Source organism: Mobula birostris, chromosome 5 (genome assembly GCF_030028105.1).
Source record: "Mobula birostris isolate sMobBir1 chromosome 5, sMobBir1.hap1, whole genome shotgun sequence".
NCBI classification, from domain to species: Eukaryota; Metazoa; Chordata; class Chondrichthyes; order Myliobatiformes; family Myliobatidae; genus Mobula; species Mobula birostris.
The window spans coordinates 58,472,580-58,498,723 of record NC_092374.1 but is presented as its reverse complement, the minus strand read 5'-3'; the positions used below and the strand labels follow the sequence as shown (position 1 = coordinate 58,498,723).

At 39.8% G+C, this 26,144-nt stretch overlaps 1 protein-coding gene across 1 annotated transcript in view; it reads left to right on the top strand.

Moving 5' to 3' along the window:
- Window positions 1-26,144, top strand: part of unc45b (unc-45 myosin chaperone B) — a 72,403-nt gene that overhangs the window by 17,382 nt on the left and 28,877 nt on the right. The window contains exons 3-10 of the mRNA XM_072258068.1: window positions 2,156-2,192; window positions 2,841-3,016; window positions 5,478-5,567; window positions 10,834-11,001; window positions 13,382-13,550; window positions 16,762-16,932; window positions 17,850-18,021; window positions 25,729-26,029. Of these exons, the coding sequence (XP_072114169.1) occupies window positions 2,156-2,192; window positions 2,841-3,016; window positions 5,478-5,567; window positions 10,834-11,001; window positions 13,382-13,550; window positions 16,762-16,932; window positions 17,850-18,021; window positions 25,729-26,029 (1,284 nt within the window). The remainder of the gene's footprint in view (window positions 1-2,155; window positions 2,193-2,840; window positions 3,017-5,477; window positions 5,568-10,833; window positions 11,002-13,381; window positions 13,551-16,761; window positions 16,933-17,849; window positions 18,022-25,728; window positions 26,030-26,144) is intronic.

Below are 26,144 nucleotides of genomic sequence, written 5' to 3'. Positions count from 1 at the left end.
TACATTAGTAAACCCCTCTTAAAAATTCTGAACACATTTAAAATATTAAAAAACTTTTTTCTTACTTTTCAGTCTCTGTTATTTAAATCAAAGTTTGTGCTCTCTTTGGATTTCTATTTTTTATATGACACTTATTTATCCATTTTTTCTGTGTTTGTATGTATCCTTCTCAATCCATAAACTCAGTTAAGGATTGAAAGTGCTTATCTCATCATTCACTGAGGCCCCAGATGGCTTATAAAATGTTCAAAGTTCAAAGTAAAATTTATGATCAGAGTACAAACATGTCACTACATACAACCCCAAGTTTCTTTTTCCTGCAGGCATAATTAACAAACCTATAGAACAGTAACAGTAAGCAGATCAGTGAACAACAGACTGTGCAAATGCAAATATAAATAAACAGCAATAAATAATGAGAACATGAAATAACAAGATAAAGAGTCCTTAAAGTGAGACCATTGGTTATGGGAATACCAGAAATAGAATAAGTATAGTTATCCCTTTTGTTCAGGGGCCTGATGGTTGAGGGGTAGTAACTGTTCTTGAACCTGGTGGTGTGAGTCCTGAGGCACCTGTACCTTCTACCTGATGGCAGCAATGAGAAAAGAGCATGGCCTGGGTGGCGAGGATCTTTGATGATGGATGCTGCTTTTCTATGGCAACGTTTCATATTATGCTCAATGGTTGGGAGGGCTTTACCCTTGATGTACTGGACCGAATCCATTACTATTTTTAGGATTTTCCGCTCAGTCATTGGTGCTCCCATACCAGGCTGTAATGCAGCCAGTCACACTTTCACCACACATATACAGAAGTTTGCCAAGGTTTTTGATGACATGCCAGATCTCCACAAACTTCCAAGGAAGCAGAGGCGCTGTTGTGCTTTCTTTGCAATTGCATTTACATGCTGGGTCCAGAACAGGTCCTCAGAGATAGTGACACCCAGGAATTTAAAGTTACTGACCCTCTCTTCACTGCTGATCTTCCAATAATTACTGGCTCATGGACCTCTGCTTTCCTTCTCCTGAAGTCAACAATCGGTCCCTTGGTCTTATTGACACTGAGTGAGAGCTTGTTGTTATTATACCACTCAGACAAATTTTCGATCTCCCTCCTGTATGCTGATTCATCACCACCCTTGCACAATAGTGGTGTCATCAGCAAACCTGTATATGGTGTTGGAGCTGTACTTAGCCACACAGTCACCAATGCTGCCTGAATTGCAAATTATCTGTCTTCCATCTCCAACCGTTTAAAGCACCTGATGCACCTTTGATGTTGAAGTACAGTTGTGATGTAAGAAACTTGGTTGCTAATAATTTACACAGAAATATGCCACATCAAACTTATTGAAATTAAAACAATTACCCTCATTCTTATGAAGATAAGAGATCATATTTTACATAAATTCATAGGATGAAGGCATCTGGCAGGTTCTCCATCTAATACCCATCGCTCAAGGTGGTAATGATGAATTGCATTCTTGTTTCATTTTGGTTTGAATGATCAAGTTTCTTTGCTGTTGCGTGGAGGATTCCACTGAATTAAATTAGTGACTGTTCGGGTGATTCATTGTGCAGCCACTGTGTGCAGGCGATGCAGGATGAAGGGGATGGAATTTGATAGGAAAGTAATGTGGATGAGGGAACCAAATAAGGGAGGTGGAATAAGCAGGTCGGAGATGTAGGGAGAGGGGACCATCTGCAGTCCTTCGTTGCTTATACGTATCACCTCCCAGCCTCTCTCACCATTTCTATTCTTCCCACTTCCATCTACCTATCAGCCCTCCACACCTAGATCCATTTGCTTGACGGCTCTTCTTCTACCCTTTATCTAACCTCTTCATACCAGCTATCTTTCCGTCTGTCCTTCAGTGCAGACAAAAGGTCTCAGTCAAAAATGTCACATGGCCATTTCCCTCCATAGGTACTTCCTGAATGGCTGAGCTCCTCCATCATTTTATGTGTGTTGCTGAACATTTCCAGCATCTGCAGAAATTCTTGTATTTATGGGATTGGCACGTTTTTCAGAAAATACCATAATATTTATTAAGCTCATGCTTCTTGTCTAGTAGAGTGAAATGCATTGCAATTTGCATCACATATTTAAATAAAACTGGTCATAACCTGACTTTTTTTTTGCTTCTTTCAAGGAAAATTATGTGCCTGCTGCATCAGATGCTTCCAAAGGTAAAGTCTTATGATCCCTTGTCATCTAATTTCTTAAAACTTTCAGCCTAGTTCTCAAATACTACTGTATCCCCATCTACACTGTCATCTGCTATTTTTCAATTCAGACCCCTTCCTTACATTCAAATATACTTAAATTGTTTTTGGCAGTTGTGCCTTCAGCTGGCAAGGTGCTAAGCTGTGGAATAGAAAGATAGAAAGATAGAAAGTCTCCAGCACAATACAGGCCCTTCAGCACACAAAGTTGTGCCAAACATGTCCTTACCTTAGAAATTACTAGGCTTACCTATAGCCCTCTATTTTTCTAAGCTCCATGTACCTATCCAAAAGTTTCTTAAAAGAACCTATCATATCCTCCTCCACTATCATTGCCGGCAGCCCATTCCATGCACTCCCCACTCTCTGAGTAAAAAACTTACCCCTGTCCTCCTTAAATCTCCCTGCCTCTCTGTCCTTAAATATTGCTAATACTAAGCCTTTGATCATCATTGCTCATTGGCCCTTTTGGCTGATCATTGAATTTTATTGTTTATTACTCTAATGAACACTTTGGGCTACTTCGCTTTCTGTGTTGTAAATAGAAGTTGTTGTTTCAGTGATAAATTGAGGTATTTACCTGAATAAGCAATAGCTTACTTCTATTACCAGCTATTGATGTGGACGCATCAGACATCAAAGCTCTCTTCAGGCGTAGTCAAGCATTGGAGAAGTTGGGAAAACTGGACCAAGCTTTTAAAGATGTCCAGAGATGTGCAACATTGGAACCGAAGAACAAGATATTTCAAGAAACTTTGCGGCGTCTGAATCATGATATTCAAGAGAAGGTGAGAGAGGGCTAGAGCAGTGTTAATTGTGCTCACCCTTGGGCAGCTGCTCCTTAGAGAATCATCAGCTGGGAACAGTGTAGGGGTCAGCTCATTCTTGACATTCCTGCCCGTGAACAGCAAGGGTGGACGTAAGGAACAAACTGAAGCTCAGATGTTGGTGCATCTGATCTGCAGCTCTGCTGTTGGACTCTCCACTTCACAACTAGCTCCTTAGCTCCATGGCAGGGGTTTCTGACAGCTGTATTGCAACACACTCGTTTGTGCAAGTTTGCCATCCTTGATTCAAAAGATACTACTGCTGTTTTCAAATAACTTTTCCCACTTAAGTGAGAGTATTGGAAAATGTACTTCATATTTTTAAAAGTTTATTTTTTATAAATTAAACATTCTAAACCCTTGATAAACATTTAAAAGCAGTTGAAGGCCTTTGATAGCAGCAGACCGACATGGTGCTCTATGGCCACCATCTGAGGCACAATTGGCCTTGTGAGATGGCAAGAGGTGGATCGCAACAAGTCAGACCCAAAGGACTGCATAAAGTAAGTGCACTGTGCAAAAAGTGCAGAAAGCAAGCATGGGTGATGGGCCAGATGAAACACGATCTAACTTGTTGAATAGCTTTTAATATGTCCATCAGAAAATGAGCTCATCTGCAACTCAGTGAAAATAATCTGTGATATTGGACTAGGCCACATTCAAGTCCATTGGAAAACATGCTACTTAACTAACAACCCTAATCCTACCTCAGCAACAGAACCACCTCTGGCTCTGCCATGAGCTTCCCTCTGAATGTGTTTTTTTTTGCATTCTTTTGGCATAGTCTTTTTCCTCTTCACTGTCTTGTATAATTTATCAATAATTTATATTCTGTGTGTTGTCTGAACCTATGAGCCCGTGATGCTGCTACAAGTTTTTCATTGCAGCTGTACCTCACCATACTTGTATATAAAGATTTAAAGATAAAGATTAGCTGTATTTGTCACATGTACATCAAAACCTATGGTGAAGTGTGTCATTTGCACAAAATCAAATCGCGAGGAAGTGCTGGGAGCAGCCCACAAGTGTCACCATGCTTCCAGAGCCTCCTGAGCTCCAGACCAAAATGGGTTCTGCTTTTCCAAGTAAAATGAAAACCAGAGGGTTAATATAAAAGTGAAGATTTCAAACATTCTTCATTATTCTATTATGACACATTGTTTTCTGTATGTGACTGTCTGCCACATTTCCAGCTGTATAGGTAGGAGCTATTAGTGCTTAGGCGTTTTTGATTTGCTTTTTAGCTGGTTCAGCACAACATTGAGGGCCGAATGCCCTGTTCCTGTGCTGTACTGTTCTACGTTCTATGTTCTGTTACAACTGTGACTACATTTCAAAAACACTTAATTGTTTGTCAACTGCTTTGGGTTTATAAGAGTCTACAGAAATGTGAGTTTTACTTTATGAAATATTTTGCAGTGTCACAGTTTAATGTAGGTGGAAAGTTGCCGTGTTTGTTTCATGGTTGGCAACCATTATTTAATTTGCACAGAGATAAAGAAAGCATATAATTAGTCCTATGTCTTAGAATTAGCTCTAATTGGCTTATGACCAAAGTAACTATTTCAACATTGTTACAGCATCCATAATTTTTCATGCTGACAGGGAGTACCAACCATGGGGTTCATTTCCAGAGAGAGAATTAAAGAGCAGGGCTGCTGTGAAATTATGCATCAAATATTGACTACACCACACATGGATCGCTGTGCACAAGCTTGGTCTCTATATTTGATTTCAAGCCACTAGAAACAGACTGGGAAAGAATTAGACCAGAACTGAGAAGTTATAGCCATCAAACAAGATTGACAAGGCTGGGATTGTTTCTCCAGAAAAGAGGAAATTGAGATGTCTTGAGAGATGTTTTTAACGTTAAAGAACAAGTTCTTTGGACAAACATGGATGAAACAATTTCCCTTGAGAAAGGTACCAAAAATGGGACCATAGATAATACACACTTACTAAAAGGAAATTCAGGAGACATTTCCTTACCCAGAGGGTAGTGGAAATGTGGAGTGACAGTCTATAGAGCAGATGTGTTTCAGAGAATAATAAATGGAGAAGAAGGTACTGGTAATGAGGTGGGATGAATAAATCTGAGAAGGAATGTAAATACCAGCACAGAGGTGCTTTTTTCAAAAATTAAATTAATCTTCTATTCCTCAAACTCTGAATCAGTCTACTGAATGTTGGGAGTAAGACTGGTGTATACAACAATGATTCAGTCTGAGATTGTCAACTCCTGTTAAGCCTCATTCTCACCTGGGGAGAATCTATACCAAAAAGTATCTATGTCCATGGTCTCAGATTGTGGGAGAATTTTCATTCTCACAGGGAAAGTGCAAAGAAGCTTGACTAAGTCAGCAAATTAAATGCTTTATTCACACTCTTTCAAGTGATAATGTGTATTTTTCCCTTCCAACAGCTAAAAATTCAGTTCTCCACAGATTCGAGAGTGGAACGGATGTTTGAGGTTTTACTGGATGAGAGTATTGATAAAGAAAGGAAGGAAAAGGTTTGTCTAAATCTTGGACTGATTTTCTTTACCTGAAGATGGGAAACCAGGGGAGAAATTTGTCTTTGTTTGGTAATGTTGAATTGCTATGGATTATGACTGTCGCTTCACATTGACTTCTAATAAGTTCAGAGTTATCAGCCTATGACTCATTTGGGAATATATTCCCCTCTTAGTAAGAATATTGTGTCAAGGCCCACTGCAGATGTCATATAAAAGTTGATCTGCTGGGGAAGGAGGAGACAATAAACCAACCCCCTCTCACGTGAACATAGAAGTGCAGATGTGTTCTGCCCAGAGTAAGGCCAATTCTGATTCCTTGCCTGGCCTTGCTAAACTAGATTATTTGGTCACTCTCACATTGCTTTCTAGTGGAGGCTTGCTCTATGTAAATTCAAGGCAAGCCTCAGGACATGCCTTCGGAACACAAATGAAGAGGAATTTCGTTATTCAGAGGGAAGTGAACCTCTGGAATTCACTGCCAAAGATGGTTGTGGAAGCCATGTCATTGGGTATATTTAAAGCAGGAGTTAATAAGTTCTTGATTAGTAATGGTGTCAAAGGTTATGGGGAGAAGGCAGGAGAATGGGGCTGAGAGGGCAAATAAATCTGCCATGATCAGTGGAGCAATTGGCCTAATTCTACTCATTTATCTTATGGTCTTATGGTCTTACGTTCCCACACTTCAGAAAGACTTCCTGGCCTATAAACATTGTGAGTTTCTCAGGCCATGAGATGAAATATAAAAATACAAGTGTTTTAGTTTTACTCTAAGAAGGTACTGTCATTCATATTAACCTTTTCCCACTGTCCAGCAATGTGGGCAATACTGTTGTCTTTGAGATGAGACGTTAAGCTTCTCTTTCTGCACAGGCTGCCTGACTTACTGAGTGTTTTCAGCATTTACTATATTCAGTGCTGATTTTCACCAACTGTAGTTTTTGATTTTCATTAATTGGGTTATTAAGAAGCCTCTTAATAACCTAAATAATGAGTACAAGAAAATTCTATAATTCATAGGCAAAAAAAATTGATAAGCTGGTAAATCAGCGCCACAGTTCACGCGATGCTATTACAACTTGGGGCGTTGGAATTCAATCCCAGTATCCTCTGTAAGGAGTCTCTGTACGTCCTCCCTGAGGAATGCATGGGTTTTCTTTGGGTCCTCCTGTTTCCAACCACAGTCCAAATACTTACCGGGTAGGTTAATTAATCATTGTAAATTGTGACTAGGTTAAGGTTAAATCGGGTTGTGGGGTAGTGCTTCTCAAAGGGCTGGAAGGGCCTATTCTGTGCTACATCTCTAAATCTAAAATTCAAATCTAAATTGGTTTAGTATTGCCACATGTGCCAACGTGCAATTGAGAACTTTGTTCTGCATGCCACCCATACAAAATATTTCTTCACACCAGTACATTGGGGAAGTACAAGAGTAAAGCAATAGCAGTGTAGTACAGATAGATTATATTGTACATGGGATAGTCTGTGACGTCAAGTCCATCTTATCGTACAAAGGGATCGTTCAATACTAGTAGGATCGAAACTCTCCCTGAGCTGGTGATACATGCTTTAAGATTTTTGTATCCTCTGCCCAATGAAGGTGGGGATTTGGTAGGAGGGAGAATGTTCAGCATGGGTGGGGTCTTTGATTGTGTTGGTTGCTTTACTGAAGCAGCGAAAAGCACAGACACAGTCAACAGAGGGGAGGCTGTTTTTTGTGATGTGCTGATCTGCGTCCATGACAATGCAGTTTCATGTGGTCTGGGGCCGAGCAGTTGCCATACCAAGCCATGACGCATCAGAGTAGGGCACTTTCTATGAAGCATCTATAGAAATTGGTGAGGGTCGTTGGCACATGGTGAAATGCCAGCAGACAGGTCCAACAAGTAGCTAAGAAGTCAAGTGTCATCTTGGCCTTTATCTAAGGAATTGGAGATTAAAAATAGGGGGATTTTTACTAGGTCCAGCATAGATCCCCCTTGATCGCACTATTTGGTGGAGCTGCTTTGAAGGGTCTCATGGCCTACCCATATATAACCATATAACAATTACAGCACGGAAACAGGCCATCTCGGCCCTTCTAGTCTGTGCTGAACTCTTACTCTCATCTAGTCCCACTGACCTGCACTGGGTTCATAACCCTCCATTCCTTTCCTGTCCATATAGCTGTCCAATTTAACTTTAAACGACAACATTGAACCTGCCTCAACCACTTCTGCTGGAAGCTCGTTCCACACAGCTACCACTCTCTGAGTAAAGAAGTTCCCCCTCGTGTTACCCCTAAACTTTTGCCCTTTAACTCTCAACTCATGTCCTCTTGTTTGAATCTCCCCCACACTCAATGGAAAAAGCCTATCCACGTCAACTCTATCTATCCCCCTCATAATTTTAAATACCTCTATCAACTCTCTCCCCCCGCCCCAACCTTCTACGTTCCAGAGAATGAAGACCCAACTTGTTCAACCTTTCTCTGCAACTTAGGTGATGAAACCCAGGTAAAATTCTAGTAAATCTTTTCTGTACTCTCTCTATTTTGTTGACATCTTTCCTATAATTCGGTGACCAAAACTGTACACAATACTCCAAATTTGGCCTCACCAATGCCTTGTACAATTTCAACATTACATCCCAACTCCTATACTCAATGTTTTGATTTATAAAGGCCAGCATACCAAAAGCTTTCTTCACCACCCTATCCACATGAGATTCCACCTTCAGGGAACTATGCACCATTATTCCTAGATCCCACTGTTCTATTCTTCAATGCCCTACCATTTACCATGTATGTCCTATTTTGATTAGTCCTACCAAAATGTAGCAACGCACATTTATCAGCATTAAACTCCATCTGCCATCTTTCAGTCCACTCTTCTAACTGGCCTAAATCTCTCTGCAAGCTTTGGAAAACCTACTTCATTATCCACAACTCCACCTATCTTAGTATCATCTGCATACTTACTCATCCAATTTACCGCCTCATCATCCAGATCATTAATGTATATGACAAACAACATTGGACCCAATACAGATCCCTGAGGCACACCACTAGTCACCGGCCTCCAATCTGACAAACAGTTATCCACCACTACTCTCTGGTGTCTCCCATCCAGCCACTGCTGAATCCATTTTACTACTTCAATATTAATACCTAACGATTGAACCTTCCTAACTAACCTTCCATGTGGAACCTTGTCAAAGTCCTTACTGAAGTCCATATAGACAACATCCACCGCTTTACCCTGGTCAACTTTCCTGGTAACCTCTTCAAAAAATTCAATAAGTTTTGTCAGACATGACCTTCCATGCACAAATCCATGTTGACTGCTTCCAATCAGACCCTGTCTATCCAGATAATTATATATACCATCTCTAAGAATACTTTCCATCAATTTACCCACCACTGACGTCAAACTCAGAGGCCAATAATTGCTAGGTTTACTCTTAGAACCCTTTTTAAATGATGGAACAACATGAACAATACGCCAATCCTCCGGCACCATCCCCGTTTCTAATGACATTTGAAATATTTCTGTCAGAGCCCCTGCTGTTTCCACTCTAACTTCCCTCAAGGTCCTAGGGAATATCCTGTCTGGACCCGGAGACTTACCCACTTTTATATTCCTTAAAAGCGTCAGTACTTCATCTTCTTTAATCATCATAGTTTCCATAACTTCCCTACCTGTTTCCCTTATCTTACACAATTCAATATCCTTCTCCTTCGTGAATACTGAAGAAAAGAAATTGTTCAGAATCTCCCCCATCTCTTTTGGCTCCACACATAGCTATCCACTCTGATTCTCTAAGGGACCAATTTTATCCCTCACTATCCTTTTGCTATTAATATAACTGTAGAAACCCTAGGGATTTATTTTCACCTTTCTTGCCAAAGCAACCTCATATCTTCTTTTAGCTTTTCTAACTTCTTTCTTAAGATTCTTTTTACATTCTTCATATTCCTTGAGCACCTCATTTACTCCATGCTGCCTATATTTATTGTAGATATCTCTCTTTCTTCGAACCAAGTTTCCAATATCCCTTGAAAACCATGGCTCTCTCAAACTTTTAGTCTTTCCTTTCAACCTAAAAGGAACATAAAGATTCTGTACCCTCAAAATTTCACCTTTAAATGACCTCCATTTCTCTATTACATTCTTCCCATAAAACAAATTGTCCCAATCCACTTCTTCTAAATTCTTTTGCATCTCCTTAAAGTTAGCCTTTCTCCAATCAAAAATCTCAACCCTGGGTCCAGACCTATCCTTCTCCATAATTATATTGAAACTAATAGCATTGTGATCACCGGACCCGAAGTGCTCCCCAACACAAACCTCTGTCACCTGACCTATCTCATTCCCTAACAGGAGATCCAACACTGCGTCTTCTCTAGTTGGTACCTCTATGTATTGCTGCAAAAAACTATCTTGCACACATTTTACAAACTCTGAACCATCCAACCCTTTTACAGTATGGGCTTCCAAGTCTATGGGTGACTGTGCCAGACCGTGCCATGGTCTGTTCTTATCAAATTACGGTATTGCTTTGCACTGTTGTAACTGTATGTTATAATTATGAGGTTTTTGTTAGTTTTTAAGTCGGTTTGTCATGTGTTTTCATGATATCATTCTGGGAAAATATTGTATCATTTCTTAATGCGTGCATTACTAAATGACAATAAAAGGGGACTGCGTGTTTTCATAATCTAAAAAAGTTAAAATCTCCCACAGTCACAACCTTGTGCTTGCTATGAATATCTACTATCTCCTTACAAATTTGCTCCTCCAATTCTCGCTCCCCATTTGGTGGTCTATAATGCACCCCCATAAGTGTTACTACACCTTTCCCATTCCTCAATTCCACCCAAGTAGCCTCCCTAGACGAGCCCTCTAATCTATCCTGCCAGAGTACCGCTATAATATTTTCTCTGACAAGCAATGCAACACTTCCCCCTCTTGTTCCTCCAATTCTATCACACCTGAAGCGATTAAATCCAGGAATATTTAGTTGCCAATCACACCCCTCCTGTAACCATGTTTCACTAATAGCCACCACATCATACTTTCAGGTATCAATCCATGCTCTAAGCCCTGTTTCTAATTTCTGTGTTCTTGTGCAAGGTGGTGTGGGCTCTTCACCTTCCAGCTCACAGATGAAAGAAGGGCTTTCAACAGTTCATGGTGGCCTTTTATGCTTCATAAACATTTACTTTGCATCACTACTTAATGTGTGCTCCCCTAAATCCTCCTCTAAATGTGGTTTCTTCTACCAGGCTGCAAATAACCTGATTGTACTTGCGAGGGAAGATGCAGGAGCTGAGAAGATCTTCAGAAACAACGGACTTAGTCTGTTGATCCAACTAATTGAAACCAAGAAGCCGGAAATGATGCTGGCTGCAATCAGAACACTTTCGGGCCTGTGCAGCCGCCACAAGTCAAGAGTAAGTATGAACTCATATAGAATTGATAGAATACGGAGGGCTAAAACTTTTTTTTTTGGTTCATAGGACATCGGGAATAAAGAAGAACAGCACAAGGGCAGGCCCTTTGGTTCATTATACTCCACAGAATTATTTAGTAATTAAACACCTCAATAAACTAATCTCTCTGGCCTACACATTGTCCCTGTCTCTTGATTTCTTGTACATCCCTGTGCTCATCTATGAGCCTCTTAAATGTTTTTATCATATTTGCCTTCACTACCAACCTGGCAGCACATTTCAGACACCCCAAACTCTCACCTTATACACATGCTTTTTAGTGTTAAGACATTTCGACCTTGGGGAAAAGAAGATAACAGCTGTCTATCCTGTTTATGCTTTTCATAATCTTATAAAGTTCTACCAAGTCTCTCTCAACCTCTGCTTTTTGGACACGATGTTTAAATCCATCCTGGTAAACTTTGGCACTCTCTCCAAAGCCTCCACATCCTGCCCATATAAGGTTCGTTACAGGGTCTTTTTTTTAGATTATTATATTTAAGAGGGTTTTATACCTGACATTTAAATAGGCAAGGAGTTGGTCCTAATACAAAAAAGTGGGATTAGTCTAGATGAGCAAAGAGGTCAGTATGAAGATGGTGGGCTGAAGGACCTGTTTCTCTCCTGTACAACTCTATGACTTATCATTGTTTAGCAGAACATCTGTCACAAAAAATCTTGAACTAACTCTCAGTTTTCAGAATAAATTGGCAATGATGATAATAAATACCTGTGTATTCATGGCTACGCATTACTGCTTGCATTTTTCATATCCTGGGCCACTGCCAACCCTCAAGTTTTACACTCATACCATTGTCCAGCATGTTCTGTTTTGCATCCATCATCATATATGATTGATCAGTGGTCTATACATAAATTCTCCATCTTGGTAAGTAACATTTGAAAAGCAAAACACATGGTTAATATTTTTCAGATGAGTTGCCAACAGTTTCAATAGCCTAAAACATCCCAAACCTTTTAAAAAAGAATTTCTGGGCATGCTTTTTTGATTACTATCATTAAAAAACACAAACTAAAGCCCTAGTTTGTTTTTAGAGTAGTGGCGTGCTGGTGTTAATATTCCATAAAAAACCTCCCACTCAGTTTCATTTAATAAAATCACAAACAAGAAATCTACAGTTGTGTTTTATATATATATGTGTGTGTATATATATATATACATACACACACACACACATACATATATATATATATATATATATATACACACACACACACACACACACACACACACACACACACATATATATATATATATATATATATATATATATATATATATATATATATATAAATTATCCAGATGATATCTAATCAGGTCTTTACTACACAAAGCCGTGGTTAGATATGACCTGGAGAACTGTGCATACTTTTGGGCTTCACAACATAAGAAAGATGGATGGGCCCTGAACAAAGTGCAGCAAAGTTTCCCCAAATGTCACCCATCTGGTTGACAGAGAGAAATTACAGAAATTAGGCCTGTTACCACTGGAATATGGAAGATTAAATGGTGGGTTGACTGAGATCACTCAGAAGCAAAATAGTTCTAAGACAATGTAGGACAAAAGCAGGTAGGCTACTTGGGAGAGAAATCAACTATTCCTGTAAAATCTAGAAGCATGGAATTCTCTCTCCAGAATGCTGCAGATTCCCACTCAAATTATAATTTAAAATAAATTTCAAAAGTCAAAAAGGTACTGGAAAAAGTCAGTAGATCAAGTAACATCTATGGACGTAGAAACAGTGTTAATATTTCAGGTTGAGGAATGTTCATTGGGAAAGAGAGAAAACATTGGCCGAGAGGGAGGGGTAGAGGTGGGTAAGATTAAGGAAATGTTTCTCAAAGTGTGGGGTCAAAATTGCCAGTGTGATACACTGCTAATGCATCCTTCTGGATGATTTATTAATGAGGGCAGTTAGATAAAGAGAAAACAAATAAATGGACTTGTAAAAGCTGAAATGCAGGTAGGTGCAGTGCTGAGACCTGAAACCAAATGTAGAATGCAGGAAATGCCCAGCAGAGCAGTCAGCATCTATGGAGCGATTGAAACTGATGTCATGTTATAGGCGGATAACCATAGTGTAGAACTGGCTAGTTCTGATACAAATTGAAAAGCAACTTAACCTTTTTTACTTTTGCCCTAACCAGTATGTTAAGAACACAGAGTCAGGGTAAGTATATTTAAATCAGCAATGACTTGAATGGCAAAAGATTGAGGAGTTTAATTACCACCTCCTATTTCACCTTCTGTCAGTATGTGCATGTCTTCTTTATTAGGAGGGTTGGATACTAATTCTGATGACAATCTTATGTTTGTAGGCATTGGCTGTTTTGCATTATGTGGAAATGGATAGGATTTGTGGTTTCTTGGGCTTGTACGACAAAGAGATTACTTTGGCAACATCCAGTCTCTTCCAGACCATCATGGATAACTTTGAAGGCACAGATAGTAAGGAGCATCGTGGGAAAGATGAAGCTCTGGTGCTTGGTATGTATCTGGTTCTTGGGTTTACGTTAAAACTAATTCAAACAGAATTGTCCATTTATTAGAGTCATAGAGTCACAGAGTCTTCATTTCCCCACTCTGGCCTCTTACCTTTTCTCCCAGGTCCCAGTGCCCCTCCTCCTTCCTTTTCTCCCATGGTCCACTCTCCTCTCCTATCAGATTCCTTTTTGTCCAGCCCCTTGCCTTTTCCACTTATCACCTCCCAGCTTCTTACTTCATCCCCCCCCTCCCCCTCCCTCCACCTTCTTATTCTGGCATCTTCTCCCTTCCTTTTCAGTCCTAATGAAGGGTCTTGGCCCGAAACATTCATTCCCATGGATGCTGCTTGACCTGCTGAGTTCCTTCAGCATTTTGTGTGTGTTGCTTAGAATTTTTCTAACACTAGCATGACCAACACTGAACACAATACTCCTAATGCAGCCTCACCAACATCTTGTAAACATGCAAAATAACGTCCTAACGTCTTTACTCTGCATCCTGACTGATGAAAAGCAGCATACCAAAAGCTTTCTTTACCATCCTGTCTACCTGTAATGTCACTTTTGGAGAACTATTTATCTATAGATCTAACCAAAGGAGAAAACTTACCTTAAAATGTATTAAACAATCATTTTAAAGGCAATAATGACAATCAGATAATGATTTAGTTGTTACTTGCATTATGTTAATATGTGGCAAAATATTATTTACTATTTGGTTACATCTGTTGAGCGCCAAGGGTATTTGCCTTAATGGTTTCTGATCCCATTTGGTGACAATGGCAGCAACTGATTTGTAGATAAGCCCTGGCAATTTCTTCACTGCCAATTTGTTCTTCCTACAGATCTTGCAGACAGGAATGTTAATGTCTTAATCATGGCCACAAGCATAAAATGCAGCAGATGCTGCAAACCTGAAATTTAAAGCAGGGAATGCTGACAGCAGATCAGGCAGTGACCTTGGGAGGAGGAACAGAGATCAACTCACTGATCTTTCAGCATTTGCTCTGAGGAAAGGCTGTTTACCCAAAACAATAACTTGTGCTTCTTTTTGCATTGTTGCAGCCTAACCTGCTGAATATTGCCTTCCATTCCTGCAGATTTCTGGCGTAGTGGTTAGTGCGACGCTATCAGAGCTAAGGGCTAAGTTCAATTCCAATGTCACCTGTAAGGAATCTGTATGTCCTTCCAGTGGACCGCATGGGTTTCCTCTGGGTCCTCCAGTTTCCTTCCTCAGTCCAAAGACCAACCGGTTAGTAGGTTAATTGGTCATTGTAAATTGTCCTGTGATTCGCGGTGCTGTGTCTCGAAGGGCAGGAAGGTCCTATTCAGTGCTGTATATCTAAATAAATAAATAACTTCCAGTCTCCTTACATGCTTCTAACCATTTAGTTTGTTTGACCCTCTCATTTGGGTAATTCAGATGCATACATCCTGATCATGAAATTTGTGTATTTTGTAACCTTTCTGATTGTTGTTTTTCCTGTCATTGATAAGTGGTTTATTATTGTCACATGTACTGAGATACTGTGTCGTGAAAAATTTTGTTTTGCATGCTCTCCGGACAGATAATTTCTAAATATATGTAAGTACATGCAGGTATTACAATGGTAAATGAACATCAGAATGGAGAATATAATGTTACCGTTACAGGGAAAGTGACATGTAGCAGACAAAAAGGTACAAGGGCCATGTGGAGGTAGACTGTGAAACAGGGTTCAAAGTTCAAAGTAAATTTATTATCGAAGTACATATATGACAGCATATACTCTGAGATCCATTTTCTTGCAGGCATATTCAATAAATCCATAACCATGTCAGTGAAAGACCCCACCAACTTGTGCAAAAGGCAATAACTGTGCAAGTACAAAAAGAAAGAAATAATAATAATGCATAAGTAAGCAATAAATACTGAGAATGTGAGACAAAGGGTCCCTGAAAGTGAATCCATATGTTGTGGGAACATCTAAATGATGGGGTATGTGAAGCTGAGTGAAGTTGTCCCTTTCTGTTTAAGAGGGGTAATAACTGTTTGTGAACCTGGTGGTGTGGGTCCTGAGGCTCCTGTACTTTCTTCCCAATGGCAGCAGCGAGAAGAGAGCATGTCCTAGATTGGGCGGGGTGGGGGGTGGCGGGGGGTTGGGTGTTCCCTGATGGGTGATGGATGATGCTTACCTGCAACAACGCTTTGTGTAGATGGGCTCAATGGTGGGGTGGGCTTTACCCATGATGGACTGGGCCATATCCATTACTTTTTGTGGAATTTTCCATTCAAGAGTTCATTTTTATCATACAAGAGATCCATTCAATAGTCTTACAAATACTTTATTATTATTCCACAGAAGATAACATTTATCAAATGTTTTCTACATAAGTGTTTATGTTTTACTGCAATTTTTTACAATTTGTATCTTTGTTATACCTCTCTCCTATAAATAATATCTTTCCAGATCACACTTCACTTTCCACAATCTGTATTGCTCTGTTCATTTTGCTGATTTTGCCCACTTAATAAAAAATCAGATTGTTTTTTGGCTGAATTAATATGTGACACACCGAGTGTTAGATAAAATCATCAGGCACCAAAGGAAAAAATTTGGCTCCATCACATAGTTAGAGGTCTTTGAATGACCTACCAGTTAATCACTCTCCTCTCACTTTCACCAAAACTCTGCCAATTGTTCCCATTCCATTACATATCCATCTACTTTCTGAAAACTGTTCATGATTCTTAATTTATGGAATGTGGACATTGCTGGCAAGGCCAGTACTTACTGTGCATCCACAAGTGCCCTTGAGAAGGTAGCGCTGAGGCCATCAATTTCTGACAGAACAGTCCAGATTTGGAGCTGCAGTGGGATTTAAACAAATAACCTCCGGGCCCAATGCACTACACAAGATCCATTATTGATAATCACAATATCTCCTGTTATTTCACTGTAATAAAACTCTGGATCTGTTACAATAAAATATTTGGAGTTTTGACTGTACAGGTGGACTGGAGAGATTTTTTTTATGGCCCTGAGGATAATTTTGTCTTTCGCCGCAAGTGGTAAACATACATGAGAATGGTTTCTGTTGATTTTATATGATTCAGTTTGTTGGCTTGACTTCAGTGGATTCCTATTGGCTTATATCTTTGCACAGGTTTGCCATAATTGACATAAGAAGAATTCTTTCTCCTCTTGGTTTTAAGTTTGTTTTATTTTCTGCAGATACATCAAAAGTTATGAAGGTGATAATCACACACCTGCTAGAAATGCTGGTTCACCCCCGTGTCACAGGACATGGGAGAGATCAAGTTCTCAACCTACTGATTAGAAATGTACCTCGAAAGAACCTGGACATTAAAGACAACACCAGAAGTTTGGAAACCATTGATTTAGGTTAGTAAACTCTTCATCATTTGTCTTCTTAGTTATACATTATGAAGTAATGTTGCTTAGAATGTGGGGACAAAAGTTTAGGGTCACTAGAGCATTGCTGAAGTAAATTCCTCTCCTTGTGCCTGTACTGAGATTAGTATCTTTTCTGCCTGTGATAGCCCAAATAAAGGTTTTGTTTTTAGATACACACTGGAGCAAGGGAAACAAACTGCTGGATGAGCTCACTGGCTTTAGCAACATTGGTTGGGGGTGGGGGCGGGGATGGAAGAAACAGTTGATGTTTTAGGTTGTGGTCCTTAGTTTGGACTGATAGGCCCAGTCCATATGAAGGGTCTTGACCTGAAGCATTTACTGTCCTTTTCCATCCACAGTATGCTGCCTGACCTGCTGAGTTCCTCCAGCAGCTAATTTTTTCTATTATTTATACTAACGAGATAGGGGCATTACTGATTGAGCCAAAGCTTGCCCAGGAACAAATTACCTGCTGCGCCATTTAAGAGGATGTATAAAAGTCAACAACTATGAAAGCAATTTATATTTTCATAGCTTATTTAAGATAGTAAACAGGACGGATTATCAAACAAAAATTGTCACTGACCCACATAGATGTACATTGTAGATGTACAATCCTGCTGATATAGCCAGGTTTAAAGAGCATTTCAATGGATAGAGAGATTTAAGGAAGGAATTTCGGAGTTTAGGACTTGGCAGCTAAAATACACTGTCAATGGAAATTGTGGAAACTCATATGAGTGGAAATGGAGGACTGGAGCTTTCCGACATATTCCAAAACACTTTAATTTCAGTTACCATAGTTACATGGTTTTAGCAGTACTATGTAGGAGAAGTCTTTGAGGAATCAATAAACCAATCAATTTCTCTCTGTATTTAATTCAAGAATGATATTTCACCTTCAGGTTTGAAGAAAATCTTGAAAGTGGGAGGGCAGTTCCCTGAACTGCCAGACTGCTTGCCCCTGACTGAGAACACCTGCCTCACTGCTTCGATCTTACTCAACAAACTTTACTGTGATCTTCGAGATGACCAGGAAAGAGCAAATTTCCGAAAAATCTGTGAGGGATATATAACGTAAGTGGCATATGGGGGTGGAAATTACTCCTGATTGTCAGTGGACCAGCTACCTGTTACCTTATGTTTTAGTTCTATTATCTGGGCAGAGGTATGCTTATGTGTTGTTATTTAAAGCAATTATCTTAAAGAGATTAGCTTTATTTGTCATATGTACTTCAAAACATCCGAACATACAGTGAAGTGTGTCATTTGCGTCAATGACCAACACCATCAAGGATTATGCTGGGGGCAGCCCGCAAGTGTAAAACACTTTCAGTGCCAACATAGCATGCCCACAACTAACCACAACCATACAGCTTTGGAATGTGGGAGGAAGCCAGAGCATTCAGAGGAAACCCATACAGGCATGGGGAGAACGTACAAACTCCTTACAGACAGCACTGGGAATTGAACCCTGATTAATGGTCGCAGGTGATGTGAAGCGATACACTCACCACTATGCTACTGTGCCACCCGGGCAACATTATTTTTCTTATATCACTTGTATATGGGTTGAACACTTGGTTTTAAGACTGATGTGTGGTTCCTGTTATGGTCATACTGTTTGGTTATATATCTAAGAAAGCAAGTAGACATCAGCATACCAACTGACTAGGAGAGACCTTGCACAATCCCATTCTCAGCATTAAGCACAGGTAGCCTGACAAGTGTCCTTTCCCCAGTCTGGGAGCGTAGAGAGTACTTACATTATTCCAAACAACATCAGCCGTGAAGTTCTCTGACCTTTATGCTTCCATTCTGTGCAAGATGGTTTATCTTCAAGTCTGATAAATATAGGTTAACGTTCCAACCCATAGAGCTGAGTGTAATAGTCCAATCTGGCAATCAGATTTAATTATTTATTGAGAAACAGCATGGAGTAGGCCCTTCTGGTTCTTTGAGCTCAGCAACTCCTGATTAATCCTAGCCTAATTACAGGACAATTTACAATGACCAATTAACCTACCAACCGGTACGTCTTTGGACTGTGGGAGGAAAATGGAGCACCTGGAGGAAACCCATGCGGTCACAGAGAGACCCCTTATAGACAGCGGCAGGTCGCTGGTACTTTAAAACATTGTGCAAGCCACTACACTACTGTGTCACTTATTTTACTAGAGCAGGTATCTTTGTTTGAATTAACTTTCAGAGAGTTAAAGAGGTGCTAAGGGACTTTTGTGAAGCAAAGCAAATGGAATTCTCCCTGGTGTTCTGGCCAATACTTACCATTCATTTAATATTACTAATCAAATTGTCTGTTCAGTATTACACTACCATTTGTGGGATGTTACTGTATGCAAGATTCCCTACATAACAATAATGACTATTCTTCATGAGTACTTCATTGCCTGTAAAAACCTCTGAGATGTGCAAAATTTGATAGAAATCCAAGTTGTTTTTCAAGTACATCATGAGGATTGGGGACTTAGTGTCAGGGAGTGATAAAGCACACAGAAAAGCCTTTCAACTCAGCATGCCTATACTGACTCCCAAGTGTCTGTCTAGACTAATGCCATATACCAACATTCACTCTGTAGCGTTCAAAACCTTGACAATTCAAGTGCTCATTAATACACTTCCAAAACGTTTTGAGTACCTGCCTAAACCAACTATATAGGCAGATACTTACAACGCTTAAGAAGTATCATGATGAGCACCTGAATTCCAACCACCATTCAGTGAACTGCTTCTTCTGCATATCCCCTCTAGGTCTCTTATCCCCTATTTTTTGTGTGTCAGAATAAATGATTGCCCATTTGAGAAGGTTGTGAATCTTTGAATTCGCTGCCCTCGGGAGCTGTGCAAGGTAGTCATTGAGTATATTCAAGATGAAGATTGACTGACACTGAGCTTCAGTGATGTCAAGGTGTATGGGGAGGGAAGAGATAAATGACACTGAGGCCAAGGTTGGATTGCCCTTAAGGGAAGAACAAGCTTGTTTTAAGCTGCAGCGTGAATGAGGGAAGGATAGTTAGGGCAAATTTTAAGTTGCAGTGTAAATGATTGAGTGAGCTTGGGATTGGTGAAGGGATACATTGTTGATGAATTAAAATGGTTGATATGTTAATGAGGACAATTAGGAAAAACCACTCTGAAAACATGTAAAATCAATGATATGCGGTTGTTAAAAAAACAAACAATGCTAAAATTTGCAGTGGGTAGAGCTACGAGGGGTGATTGATAAGTTCATGGCCTAAGGTAGAAGGAGTCAATTTTAGAAAACCTAGCACATTTATTTTTCAACACAGCCCCCTCCTACATTTACACACTTAGTCCAGCGGTCGTGGAGCATACGGATCCCTTCTTTGTAGAAGTCGGCGTCTTGGACCTCCAGAAGTGGTCGAGAACATAAGTTTGTGGCCTAAAGTAGAAGGAGATGAGTTATACAGCTCTCATTACATGCAACTGCAGTTCAACTCTTTAAGTGATTATGCAGAAAGTTTGAAGTTAATAACTCATCTCCTCCTACCTTAGGCCACAAACTTATCAATCACCCCTGCTGTGGACCACTTCTGGAGGTCCAGGATGCTGACTTCTACAAAAAAGGGATCCGTATGCTCCACGACCGCTGGACTAAGTGTGTAAATGTAGGAAGGGACTATGCTGAAGAATAAAGGTGCTAGGTTTTCTAAAATTGACTCCTTCTACCTTAGGCAATGAACTTATCAATTACCCCTCGTGTAGTGAATGCTAAACAGGACAGGGACATGTTCTTTGTCCTAACAAATCCTTCTTCATTCTCCTAGTAAACCTAAAAATTAACTTACAACATAGAACAACTATACAGATAGGAACAATGTTATGACAAATTAATTAAGCTAATAGCACCAATCGCTTCTGTCTGCACATGGTTTATGTCTGTCCATTCTCTACATTTTTCTGTGCCTAAGAGTCTCGTAAATTCCTCCACCACCAGCCTTGGCAGCAGTGGCGTATCTAAGATATGGCAGGTATGGCACGTACCCTGGGTGCCACTTGAAGGGGGAGGCACCACTGAGCAGTTTCTATTAAAGTCAGACAAGCCATCCTCGGATAGTGAAGAAAGAATTTTCTTCAGATGTATGATCTGTCTTTGATTATCATGGGTGAGAAGCACTAGGATGGCCTTATTTCAGTGCATTGTGTAAGAAGACCATGAAACGTTGCTTCACGAAGAAGAAGTGTTACGTAACTGGCAACAATGAATATCAATTGAGACAGGTTATATAAAAACAACCAAACATTTATTAAACACGGATAAACGATAAAAAAAACAAACGAAAACCTTAACCGGAAGTGAACTGCTATGCAGCCGTTCAACAAATCATCACTCGGCACTGGTTCTTAAAGCGTTAAATGCGAAAACAGTTCTTAAACCGGTAAAGTCAGATATAGTTCTTAAAATGGTAAATTCGAAAGTCCACTGAATTTATACGTTCAATTGGGAGAGACTTCTCTGGAGAAGGATTTCTTCATAGACGTGACTTTCCTGCTGGTTCTGTCCAAAGGATTTACGATGCAGTAAATAAACAGTTTAAAACAACTGACCTTAAATTCTAGAGAGAGCAAACCTTGCATGAACTCTTTTTCTTTTGGCAAGAGTTATCTTTGATGCAGGTCGCTACTCCTTCAACGAAGACTCAATAAGGACGATCCTTTGTTAAACTGCTGAACGATACCGACTCCTCTCAATCCTTCCGGTCCCGTACGTCGATAAGGTCTTCACTCTCCCGTACTACTGCTAGAATAAGGTACATCAACACATCTAGCAAAAATTTCGGTCCAGCAATATTGTACCTTGCAACAGAATGTAACAACCATTTAAAAAATGAAACTGCGTCATAAAAACAAATACTCAACAGAAACGGAGACACAGTATGTTCTAGCTGGAATCTAAAAACTGAAAACTAACTGCGTCATCTGGGGTCTTCCCTTATATACCCGTGGTGCACATGTCATCACGTGACCTCACACCAGTGGGAAAGTTACATCAGGTGACCTCCAAAAGACCATTACATCATTCTCCCAAAAAAAATCACAGATCTCCTTGAGGTATGTAACAGAAGGAAAGTGGAGCTGAAGGACGGAAGAGACGAAAGTTGGAGGTGGAGGAAGCCAAGAAGTCGAGCAAGTTCTTCATGCCCTTCTTTGAAAAGCTGGGAAAAAGTAGTTTGACACGTTCCATGGCGTAGCCTGCACCTGCTACAAGTTTGTTAGAATCCGAAGGCGGATCAAGTACAAATGCGTCACAAGCCGAGGAGGAAGTCAAGTCAGATAAATCCAAGTATAATGAGATTAAGAGTGAGGCTGCCACAGAGATCATGGATATGACAGGAGTGGAAGACGATGGTGGTGGTAGTGATGTTGAGTTTATTGGTGAGATTTTACCTGACGAGATTGAACCGGACGACACTGAACCTAGTGAACTGGATGGTGTCAAAGAGCCTCAGACTGTCATACCAGAAGTGATTGAACAGCATGACATTGGACTTCGGAAGTTTGACAAGGATACTGGAAAAGCAATCCTGCCTGACGCGTTGAGAACAGAAATAATAAAGCTGGGTTCGAAGTATTTCCAGAACAGTGAGGGGCCTTTCCACTTTCAATCTTTTTTTTATTGATTTGAAAGAATAAGGATAAATACAAACCAGAGGAGAGGTTATCTCAAATACATATTTCAAAAATAATACAAATAAAGAAAGGAGTATACACTGTCAAAATCATATATAGTATTAAGCTAATATAAAGAGAAAAGAGAACCACTTCTCCTCTTAACAGTTCATGGAAAAAAAAGATTCAAAATTTTCTATTATTAAGAAAAAAAAGACCCACTAAGCTAACCTAAAACAAAAAAAAGGGGACTGTGCAGTCCACTTTGAGGATACAGTTTAAAAAAAGGGGAAAATCCTTCTGATCAAGTCTAAAAATTTGCAGAAAAAAGAATAGTTAACTGTAAAAGTAATAAGAATTACATCATATGAAAATATTGAATAAAAGGTCACCAAGTTTGCTCAAATTTAAAAGATGTATCAAACGCCCGACTTCTTATTTTCTCCAAACTTAAACAAGACATAATGGAGGAGAGCCAAAAAAATACAGTAGGTGGATTGAGACCCTTCCAGTACAATAGAATAACTCTCCTATCCAAGAGGAGCCTTTCCTACCAACAAGTAACCGCTCAATAAACAAAACTTGGTTCAAGAGGAAATTGGGAAATGGTCATGGTGAGGAAGTGATACACTCATGGCTGGTCTATTCCCCTTCTAAAAAGTCTGTATTTTGTATCTGTTGTCTTCTCTATTCTCGGCAGACCATGAACCCTCATTGGAGCAGGAAAGTGGATTCAACCAGTGGAAAGCACCTGAAAGGATTAGTGTTCATGAAAATGTCAAGAATCATCGAGAATGCTTCACACAGTGGAAAGAAATGGAAAGAAGTTTAGCTGGAAACAGAGGAGTTATTGACGCAGTATTTCAGTCACAGATTGAGAAGGAAAAGCAGCGTGATATCTTGACAAGAATCGTTCACTGCATAAAATTCCTTGCGACTCAGAACCTGGCTTTGCGACACAGTGAGTCACTTCAGCTAGACAATGACTCCAACGTGGGAAATTTCCTTGGCTTACTGAAACTACTGGCCATCTTTGACCCTGTCATAAAAGAACACCTCACTCATTTGGAAAGTCATCCTGAATCCACGTCTTATCTTTCACCGGGTGTCCTGAATGAATTCATTTAGAACAAAGTACTTATTCGCATTGACCATATTCAAAAGAGGCTGCAGGATCCTAGCATGAACTTCCACGATGCTGCCCTGGATTTGAAAGCCCTCCGAGATCATCTTTATGATGAAAGAGAAGTGTTGGTCAGTAAGTCACTTGAAGAAGGAGTCGGTCTCTGTCAAGAATGGAATATTGAAGTTGAAAGACATCAGAGACGAAAGAAATGAATGGCTGATGAGAACTCAAGAGATGCTGGGTTAATAGGAGGAAATGGAAAGAGTCATTAAGGGAACACTCGACCGTCTTCACAGAGAAATGGACGAAAGGGTCGCTCGTTTGCACGACACTGACGCCAAGTTTGGGTTCCTTCTTGATGTCGAGGGACTGTGTTACGGTGCTGACAGTAACGACCTAAAGAAGAAGTGCGAAAATTTGGGCAAATTGTACAGCTCTGATGTTGATGGACAGCAGCTATATGAAGACATTTTGGATTGCAGAATGTTTCCATCAAGGCATGAAAATATCAAGACCTGAAGAGCTTCTTGAATTTATTGTTCAGTATGGAAATGAGAGCATCTTCCCTCATCTTCGCATTGCTATTCAGATAATGCTGACCATCCCAGTTTCCATTGCCAGCTGTCAGAGATCATTCAGCAAGTTAAAACTAATACTTTCGTATTTGAGAGCCTCCATGGGTCAAGGCAGTTACTTTTGTAATTCCAGAAATTCTGATTTTTCTGTTATTGATAAGCCTTAGCTTCAATACAAGGAAGAATTCCTTTGATTTACTTAAAAACAATGTCAAGGGACTTCTCAGGCTTCGCAGAGAGGCATACAAATTTGAGTTTAAAGCTTCATACAAAAGGCAGCACCACTGACAGTGTGGCATTCTCTCAGCGCCATGTTAACTTGGTTTGTGCTTGAGGTTTCAGCATGGGTTGTGGATGTAGACCTGTAGACATGATCTGGAGACACTAAGCCACATTTGAAAACCACATCTGGAAATCAATTATTAATGACACAGCTAAATTTTAGCCTGCACCTCAGATAACTTTACAACATTATTCCAGAGTGTGAAAAGCAAAATATTTTTTAAAATTTATGAAGTTCTGGTTCAAAGTTTTTCAAATTTATTTGATTTATGAAATTCAAGTGGAACTAATCAATTTGTATCAGACCTCGACTGATGGAACATTTAAAGGGAAGGGAAGTGTGGCTTGCTTGGAAACTGAATTTCAATTGCCTTTTAACTTCTCTCATTCAATTTACACTAGGAAACTAGAACCAATTGAAAGAACTACATTAAATATCTCTAAACAATAATAATTTGCATTAAAAACTCTTAATATATTAAAATTTCCCTGAAGAATGTGGCAGGAGCAATTAACAGACAACATTTGGTACTAAGCTGAACATGAGTGTGCCCAAATTGAAAGGAGGTAAGAGACTTTGAGAGGAAATTGCAGAATCCATCAAATGTAGAGTTAATGAAATTGAAATTGGGTATGAGACTGTCTGACTATACGTCCGTGAGCAGGAGAGAGCTATCAAATAAGGAGAATATTGGGCAGCTCAGTAATACAATGTGTTGAGCCACTGCCTCACAATTCAAATGACCTCAGTTTGATACTGACCTCCGGTGTTATCTGTGTAAGGATTGCATGTTCTACCTCTGAGCTTTTGGCCTTCCTCTGGGTGCTCTGACATGTAGGTCGATATACTGCCATAAAATTGCTGATAGTGTGTAGATTCATGTTAGAAGCTGGGGGAGGTGGAGTTTGGTTTGAAGGAAGGATGAATAAAACGAGATTAATTTAGAATTAGTGTAAATAAGTGCCTGATGGTCATGTTGGACTTGACTGTCTCTGCACAGTATGACTTCTAAAAGAATCACCTGCTGGCTTAATTGGAGAGGATTCAAACTTGAAAAGCAGCATTTTGGATGAGTTTGAGTTTACTGGGTGGTAACAAGGAGGAGAATAATGCTCAAATTTTTAAAATATATTTTCATCATCATGCTGCAGGAGCAAGTTTGATCCCAAGAACATGGAGAAAAACCTGCACGCAATTCAGTGCGTGTCCGCACTCCTTCAGGGACCCTTTGATGTTGGCAACAGCATTCTGGCTTTGCAAGGGGTGATGGAGATGATGGTCGCACTATGTGGTTCAGACAGAGAGATTGACCAAGTGGTGGCATTGGAGGCCGTCATCCATGCAGCTAGCAAAGCCAGTAGAGCAGGTTTCATCATCACCAATGGAATCACTTTACTGAAGGACATGTATAAAAAGTCAACCAATGAGAAAATCAAGATCAGAGCCTTAGTGGTGAGTTCTCTTCAAGTGTTCTTGCTAACTATGTGAGCAATAGGATAAATGGGTAAATTGATTTATTATTGTCGCATATACTAAGGTTCAGAGAAAGTCTTTGTTTTGCATACTA